Genomic DNA, 16126 nt, shown 5'->3' with positions numbered 1-16126 from the left:
TCAATTTTAATTCCAAAAAAGAAGTTTCACGGATGGCCTCTAGTTATAAGCCAACTAGCCTAATGCACAGTGTTGCCAAGATCTTTTGCAATACCCTTGCGAGCAGATTGGGACCGGAGCGATCTGAATGATTCCGCACAAGAAAACATCTAAATAAACCTTATACGCACGCAGCGTACTATGTAGTTAAAGAGTGTGTACATATATTACTCTCTACTAATGAAATCTCCATCCTTGGCTACTGGGTTCTTTTTTTCCAAATACGAAAGGAACCCCAAGACAAAGGGAGTCCCCATACAGGACCCATCTACAGTATGCAGTGTTGGGCAGAGCCATTTGGATGATCCATCTAGGTTTATCAGAATTTAATATCAAATTTACTAGCTCTTTTGTTGTGTCAGTTTATTCAATAATTATACAAAGATTTGACTAGTAATTATTCCTATACATATATGTATAGTAATGCTACTTTCGTTTGTTTATACAGCTTATTGAACATGCTACTTTCCTTTATACATTTTTAAACAAGGCAAAATACTTGCCATTCTCAATAGAAGATATTTGCCAATTTAACTGGCGAAAAAGTAACTGAAACCCTTCACAACCTGCCAGTATGGCACACAAAAGGATACTACATCATACACACCATTCCAAAAATATATATTCGTGTAATGCTTCCTTTTATCACTCTTCACCACTCTACTTGATGTCCTAATTGTTCCTGCCAAAAAAATACAGACATTATTTATTTATTTTATCAACAAAAAGGAGCTGCCAATTGCAAATACCTTATATCTCCTGATGCTGACATAATCATAAAATGAAATAAGGAAACATATTTCAAGATGTAAAGTACCTCGTTGACAAAGAAGGCGTGGAATCCGTAAGGTACCCGGCTTGGCAGCTCAACAACTGCCACTGGATCAGCAGACATCGTCTTGGCATCAATAACATTTACTTCAGATTTCCTACATCCATGGTACACACAAAAGAACAACAAAATTTATCACATTAACTTCAGATTTCCTACATCCATGTAGCAACATCATCTCCCCTTAGTGATGTAGGAAATGAAATGAGTACCCTGTGTTTTCATCGTGAACAAAGAATATCAAGTACCCATCGTCTTCTTCACCGGAAACACCGGGCTCCTTGGGCACAAAGACTGCCTCTGAGCAAAACATACCGGGGCTCAGGTCATATATGCCTGTCACATTTCCCCCAACTTCAAGATGCTCCTTGCTTCTCTCTGGTTTGGCATGTAGATCAAATTTTATGATGCCGGTCATTTTTAAGATTCCATTCACCTTGACTGTGCTCTCAAGTATCATGCAGTAGATGTACCGCTGCTTTCTACGTTCAACAAAGTAACGTATGAGAGCAAGTTTGGTAGTTCCCAGAAGGAATGTTACTTTGAAATTTAAGTTTTGTCACGTGTTAATAGTTTTTAAAGGTATATGCATCATTGAAGAAAACAAACTCTGAAGTGATACCTCCAGTATAAGTACCTGCCAGTATAACTCTCATTGATTCGAGGAAAGTCTATGGCAGAGACAGACAGTTGCTTTTGCGAAGCAGCACCTGTTTTCATGTTGAATCTCATCTCGTACCTGAAAGATATATAATTAGGGCAAGCATTCGCTTGCATGGGATTAAAATAAAAGGTTGATATTGTGAGTATACATACAACTCATTCCCGTGGTCCTCAAGCTTGTCGCTTTGGTTACCATTCACCTGGTCCAAATCTACGTTGTTGTGACGGCAGGTAATCAGAATAACTTCGCTGCCTTCTTCCCACGCATTAGCTGCAAGAAGAGATGCTTCTTGTGATCAGTACAATAAGATTAACATGGAATGGAAATTATTGATAATTAGTGCAATGCATCAACTGGAAATGTGTACTCTGGCAAAAAAGGAAGATGGTTTGGCTCTCTTATTCATATTGTCAAGTCATTGTTGTCAAGTGGATTTTTTAATAATTAGATATCCCCAAAATTATCGTATTTATATTTTTTCGGTTTTGCATGCACAGTGCCAAACATCACTCAAGGAACTGATGTTGCACTTAATTCATCCTCTTGAACATGTTCATTTCATATTTAGTTCTTACTTATGCTTAGATATCAAACAACATTGTTGGGACAATAAAGCAATTGCATTTACATTTTTATATTCATCCTTTGCCTAGCTATGTTGAATGAAAAATGATATAGAAAGATTGCATATTCGGAGTTCAAGAAAAATGTTGGAGATAAAATACCATTGTGGAATATGAAGCAATTGGGGAGTTCAAACCATTTGATGTTTTTCTCGTCCTTCTCATAGCGTTGTAGTATACCAAAACGAGCTTTCTTTGCAGGATCAAACTTGTAGATAAATTCATCATTCTTCACCATTTCCTTTATACAAGAACGCAACAGGGTAAAATAAGACCAGAATATGAAGAGGAGTATTAACCATTTATCATTTTTTTTTCTTGCAAACATATGTTAATCCCATGCAAACATGAAGAAAGTATTGGCTATGGCATCCTTCAACATGATGAAAAGAAATGGTACAGGGCAAAAATATATGGAAGATATTTCTTCTTGATGTTATTTACCATTATATACATATATCATCATGTACCTTTGGTCGAAAAAGCATTGGCAAGTCCATAAATATGGAATAGTTTGCTGTAATGGCAAAGTCATGCATCATTACAGATTCCGGTATTGTTATTGGCACTGGATCAAGCATAATTCCATCCTTGGTGATGACTCGATATGTACAATAAGGAGGTTCATGCGAGTATCCAAAGGTGAACATTTCATCTGAAAGAAGGATAAAAACTACGTCATTTAACCCAATTTTCCTATATGGAAGTAAGGAATAATATGTTTTCACTGTAATGTACCTGTAAATGGATCAACCTTTGGATGAGCGGTGAAAGGATGTTTCAACCTTTGGTCATACTCCAACAACCCTAGAGTTTGCAGGTCTCCATCTTCAAGGATCCTAACAACATCTGAAAACAAAAATAGAAATTCATGCTCCACATTTTCTATATGTGCTCTTTATCATGCCGAGCGTATGGGATTATTATGCCCACAGCAACTTGTGGGACGTGATCTAGTATAGAAAGAAATTGTGCTAACATAATTATAACTTACATGGTTTATCTGATTCTGAGAGGGCCATGAGTTTGCCATGATGATATATAAACGCAGTATTCGCTGGAAAAGAAGGGAGTGTATCGACAAATTGCCATTAAAATAAAATTACCATGAAAAGTATGTAGATATACATCATGCAGTGACTACTTAAAGTAAAGAAGTACCTGGTCCGGTTCCATAAGTAGCATCCAAGACTTGAAGTTTCTTCCTAAGTTCTTGCGTTAAGACCATAAACAATCCAAAAAGGCCCTTTAGATCTCCAACCTATGAATATTGAGGGAAAAACTCACACATGCGCACAACTGACTGCCATTACTAAATCCAACTCGGGTGGGGAGAGTCACGGTGTTAGACTAATACTTCACCAAGCAAAAATGGTGGATTAAGTTACAATTATGTATGGTATATATTATAATCTATATCTATATCTATACCGACCTACTAATAAAGCAAGGTGCGTTTCTCCGATTTTTTTTCATTCATTCATCCTTTTTTTTATTTTTTAAGATTTTGTACTATCCGAGGGTTTTTTTAGAGAGATTTTTACTATCCAAGGTGGTACTAATTTTTGGGCAAAAATACTTGCTGGTCTAGGCGAATTATTGGCCCACATATTTTGGCCCATGTAAGATTTCTAGCGGCCCGGCAGTAGGAGGCGAAAGAAAAAAAATTGTTCCATCGGCCCGGCTCGTCATGTGTGTACAAGCAACGTCTGATTCGCATATTAAATTAGTCCCACCTCGCCATTTTACACCTCACGTAACTCACGGGCATATGTGCTAGTCTTACTTAAGAGAGTACAAAAAGAGTTGCAAGCATGAATAAGAAAACCAGAGCATGGTTGGAGATGGCGACAATCAAGTGTTACATAATACTCCCTCCGTTCCTAAATGTAAGTCTTTGTAGAGATTTCACTACGAACCACATACGGATGTATATAGATGCATTTTAAGTTTAGATTCATCCATTTTGCTCCGTATGTAGTCCATCTAGTGGAATCTCTACAAAGACTTATATTTAGCAACGGATGGAGTAATTGAGTAACTATTAAGAAGATTCGGGTTTTCAGTCCAACAAATAAGCTTACCTTCATAAACTTTGCTCCACCAAAATACTCTTCTTGCTTGAAGCGAGAAGTCGTCACGTATCTTGATACATATGTAGCTTTCCCATCTTTAATGTGCAATGCATGGATCATTCTACAAGAAACAACGTGGAAGTCCATGTAACTAGGAAGCAAAAAGTTTGAAACAAAGACCAAATAAAGCTTTGTTTTATCAAAAGGTCGCGAGCAGTGGAACTGTATTGTAAACAGGAAAAACTGAATGTGCACGCAACCAATTCGGCACTCCACACAGAAGAGACTGTATCACCTACCCATCCCCATCAAACCTGTAGGGAAGAAAAAATACACAGAACAACAAATGAATTACTAGAAATGTGATCCTCAACTGTTGGAAGCAAACAACGGAATAATGTCTGTCTTTTAAGACGAATGTGAAATTGTCAAGACGTAAGAGTCAATACCAATGGTACCCTGCAACCGGGGCAAACTTTGGATTAGCCCCGACCCTAAGAAACTCTCCATTCAAGCACTCCTGCAGACAAAATAAAAAAAAGGAACATCATTAGGGAAAGAAATTAAGGATAATCTAGTGAGCTGCATGCATGGTTTCCATGAGAGAAGAAAATATTTTTGAAAGAATGAAGAGAGGGACGCTGACCGGGAGGTGTCCGCGGACGGGGAGGCCGGCTGTGGGAGGGGTCTCGTGCAGCACCGGGGCGAAGTTGCCAGAGAGCCAGGGGTTCGGCTCGGCCTTCTTGTCGTGGCCGAGGCGGACCACGAGCCGCTCGAGCATGTCCAGCGCCCAGGACGCCACCCCCTTGCGCGGCCTCGGCGCCGGCACCACCACGGCCGCCAACCCCTTCTTTTGCTGGGTATCTTCTCCCTTGGTGGCTGGTGGCGCTGAGATTTCCGGCTGGGTGGGCTTGTATTGGAGGCGGCGTTGGCTCGGACTTGGGAGCTTGGAAGAGGGAGGGACGGCACGGCAGCAATGGCGACAGCTACAGCCGACCGGCCGGCTTCCATTAGCCAAGCCAGCGGTGGCACGGTTGCCCGGCCGCGCCGTGGAACCCATCACAGGATCGCCTCACCTCTCTCTCTCTCTCTCTCTCTCTCTCTCTCTGGATTCCATCGCCCAAATCTCATGTCCTCCTTGTATACTCCATCGCACGGACTGATTCCACTTTGTTTCTCTACGAAATCCATTTTCTTGCGTCTCTCTCTGTAAACTGTGCATGTTTGAATGAACCGTTGGCGCCGCCGCCCACTGTACATTGACGCTGATATAGATCAAGATCAGCTCTTCATAGTCATTATCACGCATGTGCCATGAATTCCAAACTCTTACACAACCATACAGTGCCATGAACACACTGCCGAGGGAGTTCCTATCAGGCCTGTAATGATTTTTAAGCACAGAGCGCTGCTACCTGGCCCGGCGCAATAACACTACCTAGCCACCTGGTTACTGTAGTACCCGGTTTTTTTAATTGTTTTTACTCATTTTTTATAAAGCATTTTTTGAAAATGCGGACAAAGAATTATATTTCTGAACTTTTAAACAAAACACGAGCATTTTTGGAAACTGCATATATACAAGTTTTGAAATTTCTGAACATTTTTTGAACAACGTGGACATTTTAAATAGTGAACATTTTTTGAAAAGACAAACATTTTTTGAGAACTCTGAGCAAAAAGTAGAAAACCCAAAAAAATGATAAAAATAAAAAATGGTGAGGAACTTTCTAGAAGGTTCCCAAAACCATCGAAAACCCATACTAGAGCCTTCCTAGTGTTAAATGGGCCGGCCCAGTTTGGTCTGCTCGTTCACACCCTGTGCGAATAGGCGACTACTTGACACTATATACATCAAATAGGAATTGCCCACCACCGAGACGATGGTGAAGACTTGAATCCTCTCAAGGATTTCCTCTACGAGCTGACGACTGCCCATGTTCCTCTGCTCCAACCACAAGTGCCACCTACCGCTCCTGACCTAACGAGGTCGTTACGAGGGACGAAGGCCACGACGGACGGCCCTGCCAGATTCAGCGGCCGTCTTGCGCCCAAACCAGCGGGCAACAACCTCCTCTCCATGGACAAAGCGTGCTTGGTCGTGCTGCGGAATCAGTGGTTCTGCTCTGGGAACGGCCGGCCCACTCCAGATGAGATCAAGAGGTATAAGGATTTGTAGAAATCTGAGCTACATGACAATGTTATCGTGGCGGTCACATTGCTCGTGGCCTCGATGACGGTCACCGTTTCATCTCTCTATGGCATCAACGGCTATATCCAACCACAACCCCCTGATTTTAAAGAAGATACAATTGCACGTGTTCAAGGGGTTCAGGTTCGAGGCATATTGGCTTAAGATGGAGGGGATTCAGAATGTGATTGAGATGGCCTGGACGAAGCATGTTCTCTAATGACGCGATTAGAACCTTACGCATCAAGGTCTCCGGAATGGCCACGACACTCAAGAAAAGGGATAAGCATATCCAAGCTAAGCAAAATCTGGCTTTCAACATTCGCAATGAGGTGATGTTTAATCTGAAACTCGTGATGGAGGAGAGAACCCTCTTAGAAAATGAGTTTAAACTTAGATAGTTCTCAAGCCTAGACTCTGGGGTATCACTGTTGTTGAACGAATAAGATGGCAACAGAGATCGAGGATGATTTGGATATGTGAGGGGGATGCCAACACTAAGTTATTCCATCTCCGAGTTAATGGTCGCGGAAGAAAGAACCACATCCCAATCTTGAAAGGTCAATTGGGAGAGGTCCTATAGAACATAGTGAAAAGGAGCAAATATTGCTATCACTTCACCTCTTTGATTGGAAAGAAGAATCCAGATAACCTGAGACTGGAATGGAATTCCATGCATCTGCTACATGCCAACCTCCATCACCTTGAAGCTAACATTACTAGAGATGAGTTAAATGTTGTTGTCTTGGACTTGCATGAGGAGAAGGCACTGTAGAAGGGTAGAGAGGGATTTGGTGAAATTGTTGTTGTATTGCTTGAGTCTCGTAGGCATGATCAACTTGAAGTACAAGACAAGATAAAATATATCTTATGCTATCCTATCTTTCCTAACTAATCATGATACTCAACAGGAGCAAGGTCCAGACGGTTGTATTAGTGCATTCTTCAAGTGTCTCTGCCATATAACTGAAGATGATCCTTTTTAGGAGACTATGCAAACGTCAGACTTGAGGGGCAATCAATGGAAGCTCCTAAATGGGGCAAATATAATTTAATTCCAAAAAACAATGTTGCATGGACCGCCTCTGGTTATAGGCCAATTAGCCTAATGCATAGTATTGTCAAGATCTTTTGCAATATCCTTGCCAGCAGATTGGGACCGAAGCGATCTGAATGATTCCCCACAAGAAAACATCTAAATAAACTTGATACTCATGCAGCGTACTGTGCAGTTAAAGAGTAGGTATATATAATAATGTCTACTAATGAAATCCCCGACCTTGGCTACTGGGTTCTCTTTTTCCAAATCAGAAAGGGGCCCTTTAGGAGACGTTTCCGTCGACGACGAGGCGCCTACGATGACTTTGTAAATCTCAAGATGACATGCCGGCTCAGTCTTTCAAAGGTGCTCATAGGGGTAGGGTGTGCGTGTGTGCGTTCATAGGGGTGAGTGTATACGCGTATGTATGAGCGTTTGCGTCTGTACTGTGTTAAAAAAAGACAAAGAGAGTCCCCATGCAGGACCAATCTATCATACGGAGTGTTGGGTCGAGCCATCTGGATGATCCTTCCAGGTTTATCAGAATTTTGCATCAAATTTACTATCTCGTTCGTTGTGTCAATTGATTCAATCACCGTACAAATACTACACTAATTACTCCTATATGTTAATGTATATTTATGCTACTTTCCTTTATTTCTACGACATGTAGAACATGCTACTTTCCTTTATATATTTTTAAAAAAGGCAAAATACTTGCCATTTTCACCAAATAAGAAGTAGATATTTGCCCAGTTAATTGGCAAAACACTAAGTGAAACCCTTCACAGCCTGTTGATCTGGCACACAAAAAGATACATACATCGGGCACACCATTACAACAAAAAAAACTTCATCTAATGCTTCTTTTTTATCACTCTTCACCGCTCTACTTGATGTCCTAGTTGTTCCTGTCAAAATAACACAAACATTGGTTTCTTTTTTCATCAACATGAAGTAGCTACCAATATATCTCGTGGTGATTACATATCATAAAATAAAATAAGCAAACACATTTCAAGACGAAAAGTACCTCATTGACAAAGAAGGCATGGAATCCATAAGGAACCCGGCTCGGCAGCTCAACAACCGCCACTGGATCAGCAGACATCGTCTTGGCATCAATCACATTTATTTCGGATTTCCTGCATCCACGGTACACGCAAAGAAAACAAAATTAATCACATTAACTTCATATTTCCTGCATCCATGTAGCAGGACCATCTTGCCTTAGTGGTGTAGGAAATGAAAGGAGTACCCTGTGTTTTCATCGTGCACAAAGAATATCAAGTACCCATCATCTTCTTCCCCTAAAACACTAGGCTCCTTGGGCACAAAGACCGCCTCAGAACAAAACCTACCAGGCCCCAGGTCATATATGCCCCTCACATTCCCTCCAACTTCAAGCTGCTCCTTGTCGCTCTCTGGCTCCGCGTGTAGGTCAAATTTTATGATGCCAGTCATTTTTAAGATGCCAGTCACCTTCACTGTGCTCTCAAGTATCGTGCAGTAGACGTACCGCTGCTTTCTGCATTCAACAAAATAACATATGAGAGGAAGTTTGATAGTTCCGAGAAGGAATCTTACTTTGAAATGAAAGTTTTATCATGTGTTAATAGTGATTTTTATGGTATATGCATCATAGAACAAAACAAACTTTGAAGTGATACATCCAGTATAAGTACCTGCCAGTATAACTCTCATTGATTCGAGGAAAGTCTATGGCAGATACTGATAGTTGTTTCTGCGAAGCAGCACCTGTTTTCATGTTGAATCGCATCTCGTACCTGAAAGATATAACATTAGGGCAAGCAGTGGGTTGCATGGAATTAAAATAAAAGGTCCATATTCTGGGTATACATACAACTCATTCCCGGGATCCTCAAGCTTGTCACTTTGGTGACCATTCACTTGGTCCAAATCTAGGTTGTTGAGACGACATGTAATCAGAATAACTTCGTCACCCTCTTCCCAGGCGTTCGCTGCAAGAAGAGATATGCTTCTTGTGATTAGTTCAATAATATTAGCATGCAATGAATAATACAAATAATTAGTGCAATGCATCGATTGATACATGCTCTAGCAAAGAAGCAAGATGGATTTGACTCTCTTATTCATATTTTCATCTGATTGTTTTTGGGTATATTTTTAATAATTAGATCTCACCAAAAATTAAATTATTTATTTTTTGGTTTTTGCATGCACAATGCTAATAGAATCACTCAAGGAACTAACATTGAACTTAATTCATCCTCTTGAACATGTTTATTTCATTTTTAGTTCTTATGCTATGGTGCTAGACAACATTGTTGGGACAATAAAGAATTGCATTTATATTTTATATTCATCATTTCCCTGGCTATGTTGAATTATGACATGATATAGAAAGATTGCACATTCGGAGTCCAAGAAAAATGTTGGAGATGGCATACCATTGTGGAATATGAAGCAATTGGGGAGTTCAAACCATCTGATGGTTTTTTCGTCCTTTTCATAGCGTTGGAGTATACCAAACCGAGCGTTCTTTGTAGGATCAAACTTGTAGATAAATTCACCATTCTTCGCCATTTCCTTTATACAAGAACATATCAGGTTCCAATAAGACCAAATTATGAAGAGGAGTATTAACCATTCAACAATTGTTGATGCAAACATATATGTTGATCCTATGCAACCGTGAAACAAATGTTGACTATGGCATCCTTCAACATGATGAAAATAAATGGTATAGGGGAAACATCCTACAGAAAGCACTTATTATTAATGTCATTTACCATTGTATACATAAATCATCATGTACCTTTGGTCGAAAAAACATTGGCAAGTCCATAAATATTGAATAGTTCTCTGTAATGGCAAAGTCATGCATCATTACAGATTCCGGTATTGTTATTGGCACAGGGTCAAGCATAATTCCACCCTTAGTGATGACCCGATATGTACAATATGGAGGTTCATGCGAGTAACCAAAGGTGAACATTTCATCTGAAAGAAAGGTAAAACTACATGATTTAACCGAATTTTGATGAATGTAAGTAAGAAATAGTATGTTTTCAGTCTAATGTACCTGTAAATGGATCAACCTTTGGATGAGCGGTGAAAGGATGCTTCAACCTTTTGTCATAATCCAACAACCCAAGAGTTTGCAAGTCTCCATCTTCAAGGATCTTAACAACATCTGAAAAGAAAAATAGAAACTCATGCTCCACATTTGCCATGTGCTCTTTATCATGCAGACTATATGGTATTATTTTGCCCACATCAATGTGTGGGCCATGATCTAGCTAGTATATAAACAAATTGTGCTAACAGGCTGATAACTTACAAGGTTTATCTGATTCTGATAGGGCCATGAGTTTGCCATGATGATATATAAGCGCAGTATTAGCTGGAAAAGAATGGAGGAAATCAACAAATTACCACTAAAATAAAATATCCATGAAACATATGTAGATATACATCATTCAATGACTACTTAAGGTAAAGAAGTACCTGTTCCAAATCCGTAAGTAACATCTAAGACTTTAAGTTTCTTCCTGAGTTCTTGCGTTAGAACCATAAACAATCCAAAAACACCCTTTAGATCTCCAATCTGTAAAGATTGAGGGAAAAACTCACGCGTGCACACAACCGATTTCTTACATAGCCATCACTAAATCCACAAGATATGGGAGAGATAGGGTTTTAGTGGTGGATTAAGTCATACACATGTACAACATGTATTAGATTCTTACTTCGGAGTGTAAGAAAGTTGCAAGCATGAATAAGAAAATCGGAGCATTTCCCGTGGAAAAAGGGAGCATAGTTGGAGATGGTGACAATCAAGTGTTACATAATAGTTGATTAACAGCTAAGAAGATTCAGGTTCTTTAGTCAGACATGCATGTAAGCTTACCTTGGTAAACTTTGCTCCACCAAAATACTCTTCCTGCTCGAGGCGAGAAGTCTTCACGTATCTTGATACATATGTAGCTTTTCCATCTTTAATACGCATTGCATGGATCATTCTGTAGGAAACAATGTGCAAGTTGATGCAACCACGAAACCAAAGTTTGAATCATAGATTAAGGCTTGACTTATTAGGAAATCGTGAGCTGTAGAACTGTATTGAGAACAGGAGAAAATGAACGTGCACGCAACCGGTGCAACTAGATATACAATATTCGAAACGGAAAGGGATTGTGTCACATACCCATCCCCATCAAACCTGCAAAAGAAACACACAAACACCAAAATTAGAAATGTGGCCCTCAATTGTTGCAAGGAAAATTGTCAACAAGCAAGAGTTAATTAGTACCAATGATACCCTGCAACAGGGGCAAACTTGGGGTTAGGCCCCACCCTGACAAATTCTCCATTCAAGCACTTCTGCAGATAACAAAAAGAAAGAATTAACTTCTTTTTTACCCCATAAAAAGGAAGGGCTGCATGGCTCCAAGAAAATGCTGGAGAAAATGGTAATTTGCTCTAGAAAACAAATCATGTGAAAGGGTGAAGAGAGGGAGGGAGGAGAGGGATGCTGACCGGGAGGTGTCCCCGGACGGATAGGCCGGCGGCGGGCGGGGTCTCGTCGGGCACGGGGGCGAAGTTGCCGGAGAGCCATGGGAGCGGCTCGGCCTTCTCGTCGTCGTGGCGGAGGCGGACGGCGAGCCGCTCGAGCAGGTCGACCGCCCAGGACGCCACCCCCTTGCGCGGCCGCGGCGCAGGCACCACCACCATCGCCGCTCCCTTCCTCTGGGCATCTTCTCCCATGGTGGCCGCCGCCGCTACTACTTGTGCTTCTCCCATGGTGGCTGGTGGCGCTGGAGATTACTGGCTGGGGTGGGCTTGTATAGGAGACCGGAGATGGTCGGGAGATGGGAGAGTAGAAAGAGCAAGGGAGGGACGGCACGGCAATGGCGACAGGACAGCGACAACCGACGGGCCTCCATATGTCATGTCAGCGGTGGCGCGGATGGCCGGCCACGCCGAGGAGAGGATCACATCAAAGCGGCCTCCGCCTCTCTCCTCCGTGGATTCCATCGCCCAGATCGCTTGTCTTTCTCGTCTCTCTGGATGGTTGGATTACTGACTCGCTCCACATTTTTCCACGAAATCCACCTGGCTGATCATATCCTCTCTGTAAACTGTGTTTGATGAACGAGTGCATGATTGCCGCCGTCCCCCCGTTCAAATTCTTTTACTAAAAATAGTCGTGATGGATTTAACAATCCCAGAAATTGGGAGCTGCATACTATATTGATGCTGGCACAGCAGCGGCAGCTTGTCAAGGTACTCGTAAATTGTTCATAGAGTTCATCGATCAGCTGTTGATGTCCTGACTCTTGGTGGTCATTGTCACGCCGACCGTACTGGCAGGAGGAGGCGCCATTTTTGCTAGGGTTTGAGGCGATGACCTGGATCCTATGGACTACATGTAACAGGATGTAACGAGATGGTTATCGAACGCTCTTTCTCGGCATGCTTCTGACACTGTCTTTAAATTTTAGGAGGTTGCGACCATTTTTTGAGTTGAAAAAATAGTTTTGAAACTAGTGATAATTTCGAATTTGTGAACAATTTATAAAATTCAGAATATTTTTAAAAATTCATAATTTGTTTTTGAAACACGGGACCAATTTTTAGATTTGTGAATATTTTTTAAAATGTCGATTGTTTTCTAAAATCAGGAACATTTTTAAATTTATGAACACTTTTTAAATATAATTCATTTTCAAATTAGTGAACTCTTGTTGGAATCTTAATATTTTTATAGAAGCAAACACACAAAAAGCAAAACGAAAAAAAAAAACAGGGGCACCCCTGCCCGTACTTGGGCCGGCCAAAAGCACATGTGGGAAGGGGGTGGGAGGCTGCGCGTTTGGGTGTCTCGCATCGGGCGCTGCTATGTCTCGCATTCAGCACCTCGACTATTTCTCGCATTAAGCGAGCCCGTAGGAAACTCAGATCGACCTCCAGTCTCCTGGGAGAGATCTGCCTGCGCTAACCACTCCGTCCATGACTTGCACGTGCTGAGTTGTGGGCGTGATATGTACTTGACGCAAACGACGCCGGTTTTTCCATGGTTTTCAAGTTTATTTTTCTGTATTTTCTTTCTTTCCTTAGACAGGGTTTTCATCTCTTTTTTCTTTGTTTTCTGCTTGATTTTCTATTTTTCTGCATTTTTTGTTTGATTTTCATTTGTTTCTTCATTTTATTTTTTCTTTGTTTTATTTTCTTTCTTTTTCGGTTTTCATTTTTTGGTGTTTCTTTGTTTCTTTTTGTTTTTCATTCTACATTCTTATATACATGATCGATATTTTTTCAAATGCTCTTTCAACATTTTTCCAAATACTTGTTCAACATTTTTTAAATAGGATCAACATTTTCTCAAATACTTGTTCAACATTTTTCAAATACTTATTTTACATTTTTTAGATATTTGATCGATATTTTTGTAATAAATGATCAACATTTTTTCAAACACTTGTTCAACATTTTTTAAATACTTATTTTAGATTTTTTACATTCTTGTTCATCATTTTTATATACATTAAAACATTTTTCATATACTTGTTCAATATTTTTCAAATACTTGTTCAACATTTTTAAAATATTTGTTTTTTGATGAGTTTTCTTGGAATATTTGAAAGTATAAAAAAAAGTACAAAAATAAAAGATAAAAGAACATAAGAAAACATGAAAAAGAGGCTGTGGCCTCCCGCGCTCATGGGCCAGTCCAGCTCGCTCGCCCCTTCAGACTCGGTAAAGCGTGCGAGGATATGGGCCAGCCCAGTTCGCGGTATGTATACTGCCTCGTTTTTTTTCTTTCCTTTTCATGTTTTTTTTTCTTTTTGGTTCCATTTTTTAGTTTTGTTTACACTTTTAAATTTTTTAAACATATATTATTCAAAAACTTACTTCAAATAACATTTCAAAAATGTTAATCATGCTTTGATAAATGTTGAATGTGTATAAAAATATATTGACCATGTACTAAAAAAATGATGAAATTTCTTGATCCCGTATATAAAAATATTTATCAAGCATTAAAAAATGTTGAAAAGGTATTTTAAAAATGTTGAATGAGTATTTAAAAAATGTTGACCAAGTATTTGAAATCTGTTGAACAAGTGTTTGAAAACAAACGTTTAATAAAGTATTAAAAATATTGAACAAGTATTTGAAAAATGTTGAACCAGCGTTCGGACAATGTTGAACGTGTATATAAAAAATGTTGATTACTTATTTAAAAAATGATGAATGTTAATCAAGAATTTAAAACCGTTCTTATTGCAAATCACAATAATGAATGTTATTTATAATGGTTTTATGCATAATAATGCTTTATGGAGTAATTTTAATGTCTTTTCTCTCATAATACACAAGATTTACACAAAGAGAGAGAATGCCGGCATCTGAAATTCTGGACTTGAAAAAGCTACGTCAGAGTTACCTATTCTGTACAACTCCAAATGAGCTGAAAATTTATGAAGAATTATTTTGGAATATATAAAAAGTACTGGAGCAAATAACTACCAGAGGGGGGCCACCTGGTGAGCACAAGACCCCAGGGCGCGCCCTGGTGGGTTGTGCTCAGCCCAGCCCACCTTCGGTGCCCATATTCTGGTATATAGGTCACTTTGACCTAGAAAAAATAAGGAGAGGACTTTCGGGACGGAGCGCCGCCGTCTCGAGGTGGAACTTGGGCATGAGCACTTTTGCCCTTCGGTGGAGTGGTTCCAATGGGGGAACTTCCCTCCCGGAGGGGGAAATCGAAGCTATCGTCATCGCCAACAACCCTCTCATCTTTAAGAGGCCAATCTCCCGACCACAACCCGGGAAAACGCGGGTTTCGCCCCCGCGGCTGCGGTGCCCTGCATATAAGCGGAAGCGGTTGGTGGGAGGACATTTCGTCCCGCGCTTTTCCCACCAACCACCTCTCCTCTCCCCCCTCGCGCCGCCGCCGGCCGCCGCCCAAGATTCCCGCGAACGCAGCCGGCAGGAGCACGCCGGAAGGCCGCCATGCGCACGAGGCCTCCCCTCCCTCCCCCACCCTCCCCCCCTGCGTCAGCGGGCCGCCGGATTTGCGGATCTGCGGCACTTCATCCCGGGCCGCCGGATTTGGCTTTTCCCGGCCGCCGGTTGCGGCCTCAAGCGATGGAGTGGTCGGGGAGCCTCTCCCGCAGCCCAGGCAAGGGCGCATCACCGCATGCAGGTACGGGTTCGTCCGCCCGCCGCCGCCAAAGGTTTGCGGGCATGGACTCATACGGGCGTCCACCGGGCTCGGCACTCGCGTGGCGTCTTTGTGGCTTGCCGATGCCGCTCATAGAGTGCGACGACTGCACGCGGAAAGTGCCGCGGCTCACTTCGAGCACGCTGAAGCACCCCGGATGGGTGTTCTTCAAATGCGAAAACGACGGGGTACGTGCACTTGCGGTAGCTCGTTTCATAGTTCATTCTTTAGTTCAACTGTGGTAGCTCACTTCGAGCTTGCTTATTCTTTTCTGTAGGACGATGGATGCTCATTTTGGTTTTGGGAAGGCCAATACATTGATTTGTTGATAGAAAGAAACTTAATAAATGTTAGTGCACTCCTTAGTACAATCGAAGGCAATGATGCGGCTGCATGTGCAACTAGAGGGGAAGCAACATCTACTTCTTCCGAATCAAAAATGAAGAAA

General features: G+C 41.2%; 2 protein-coding genes across 3 annotated transcripts; both read right to left on the bottom strand.

The window, feature by feature from the left end:
* Positions 1-390: 390 nt before the first annotated feature.
* On the bottom strand, positions 391-5475 carry LOC109757512 (carotenoid 9,10(9',10')-cleavage dioxygenase). Of its 2 annotated transcripts, none has more exons than XM_020316333.4 (14): positions 4880-5475; positions 4683-4753; positions 4533-4547; positions 4243-4354; positions 3320-3419; positions 3153-3215; positions 2897-3007; positions 2629-2813; positions 2261-2399; positions 1688-1805; positions 1494-1610; positions 1084-1353; positions 857-968; positions 391-721 (listed from the first exon to the last, which is right to left on the bottom strand). In XM_020316333.4, exons 1-14 carry the CDS (start codon positions 5291-5293, stop codon positions 692-694), a joined length of 1857 nt encoding a protein of 618 aa, XP_020171922.1. In that variant the 5' UTR covers positions 5294-5475; the 3' UTR covers positions 391-691. The 2 variants fall into 2 exon arrangements, with proteins under 2 accessions (XP_020171922.1, XP_020171923.1); XM_020316334.4 differs by having other exon boundaries at positions 1509-1610; positions 4880-5471.
* A 2608-nt stretch (positions 5476-8083) lies between these two features.
* LOC109757516 (carotenoid 9,10(9',10')-cleavage dioxygenase) lies at positions 8084-13213 on the bottom strand. Its single transcript, XM_020316337.4, has 14 exons — positions 11988-13213; positions 11761-11831; positions 11656-11670; positions 11359-11470; positions 10956-11055; positions 10789-10851; positions 10531-10641; positions 10264-10448; positions 9896-10034; positions 9328-9445; positions 9149-9250; positions 8722-8991; positions 8497-8608; positions 8084-8374 (listed from the first exon to the last, which is right to left on the bottom strand). Exons 1-14 carry the CDS (start codon positions 12249-12251, stop codon positions 8345-8347), a joined length of 1692 nt encoding a protein of 563 aa, XP_020171926.1. The 5' UTR covers positions 12252-13213; the 3' UTR covers positions 8084-8344.
* Positions 13214-16126: the final 2913 nt, after the last annotated feature.

Source organism: Aegilops tauschii, chromosome 5 (genome assembly GCF_002575655.3).
Source record: "Aegilops tauschii subsp. strangulata cultivar AL8/78 chromosome 5, Aet v6.0, whole genome shotgun sequence".
Lineage (NCBI taxonomy): Eukaryota > Viridiplantae > Streptophyta > Magnoliopsida > Poales > Poaceae > Aegilops > Aegilops tauschii.
The sequence above is the reverse complement of the archived record's forward strand: the minus strand, read 5'-3'. Positions and strand labels throughout refer to the sequence as shown.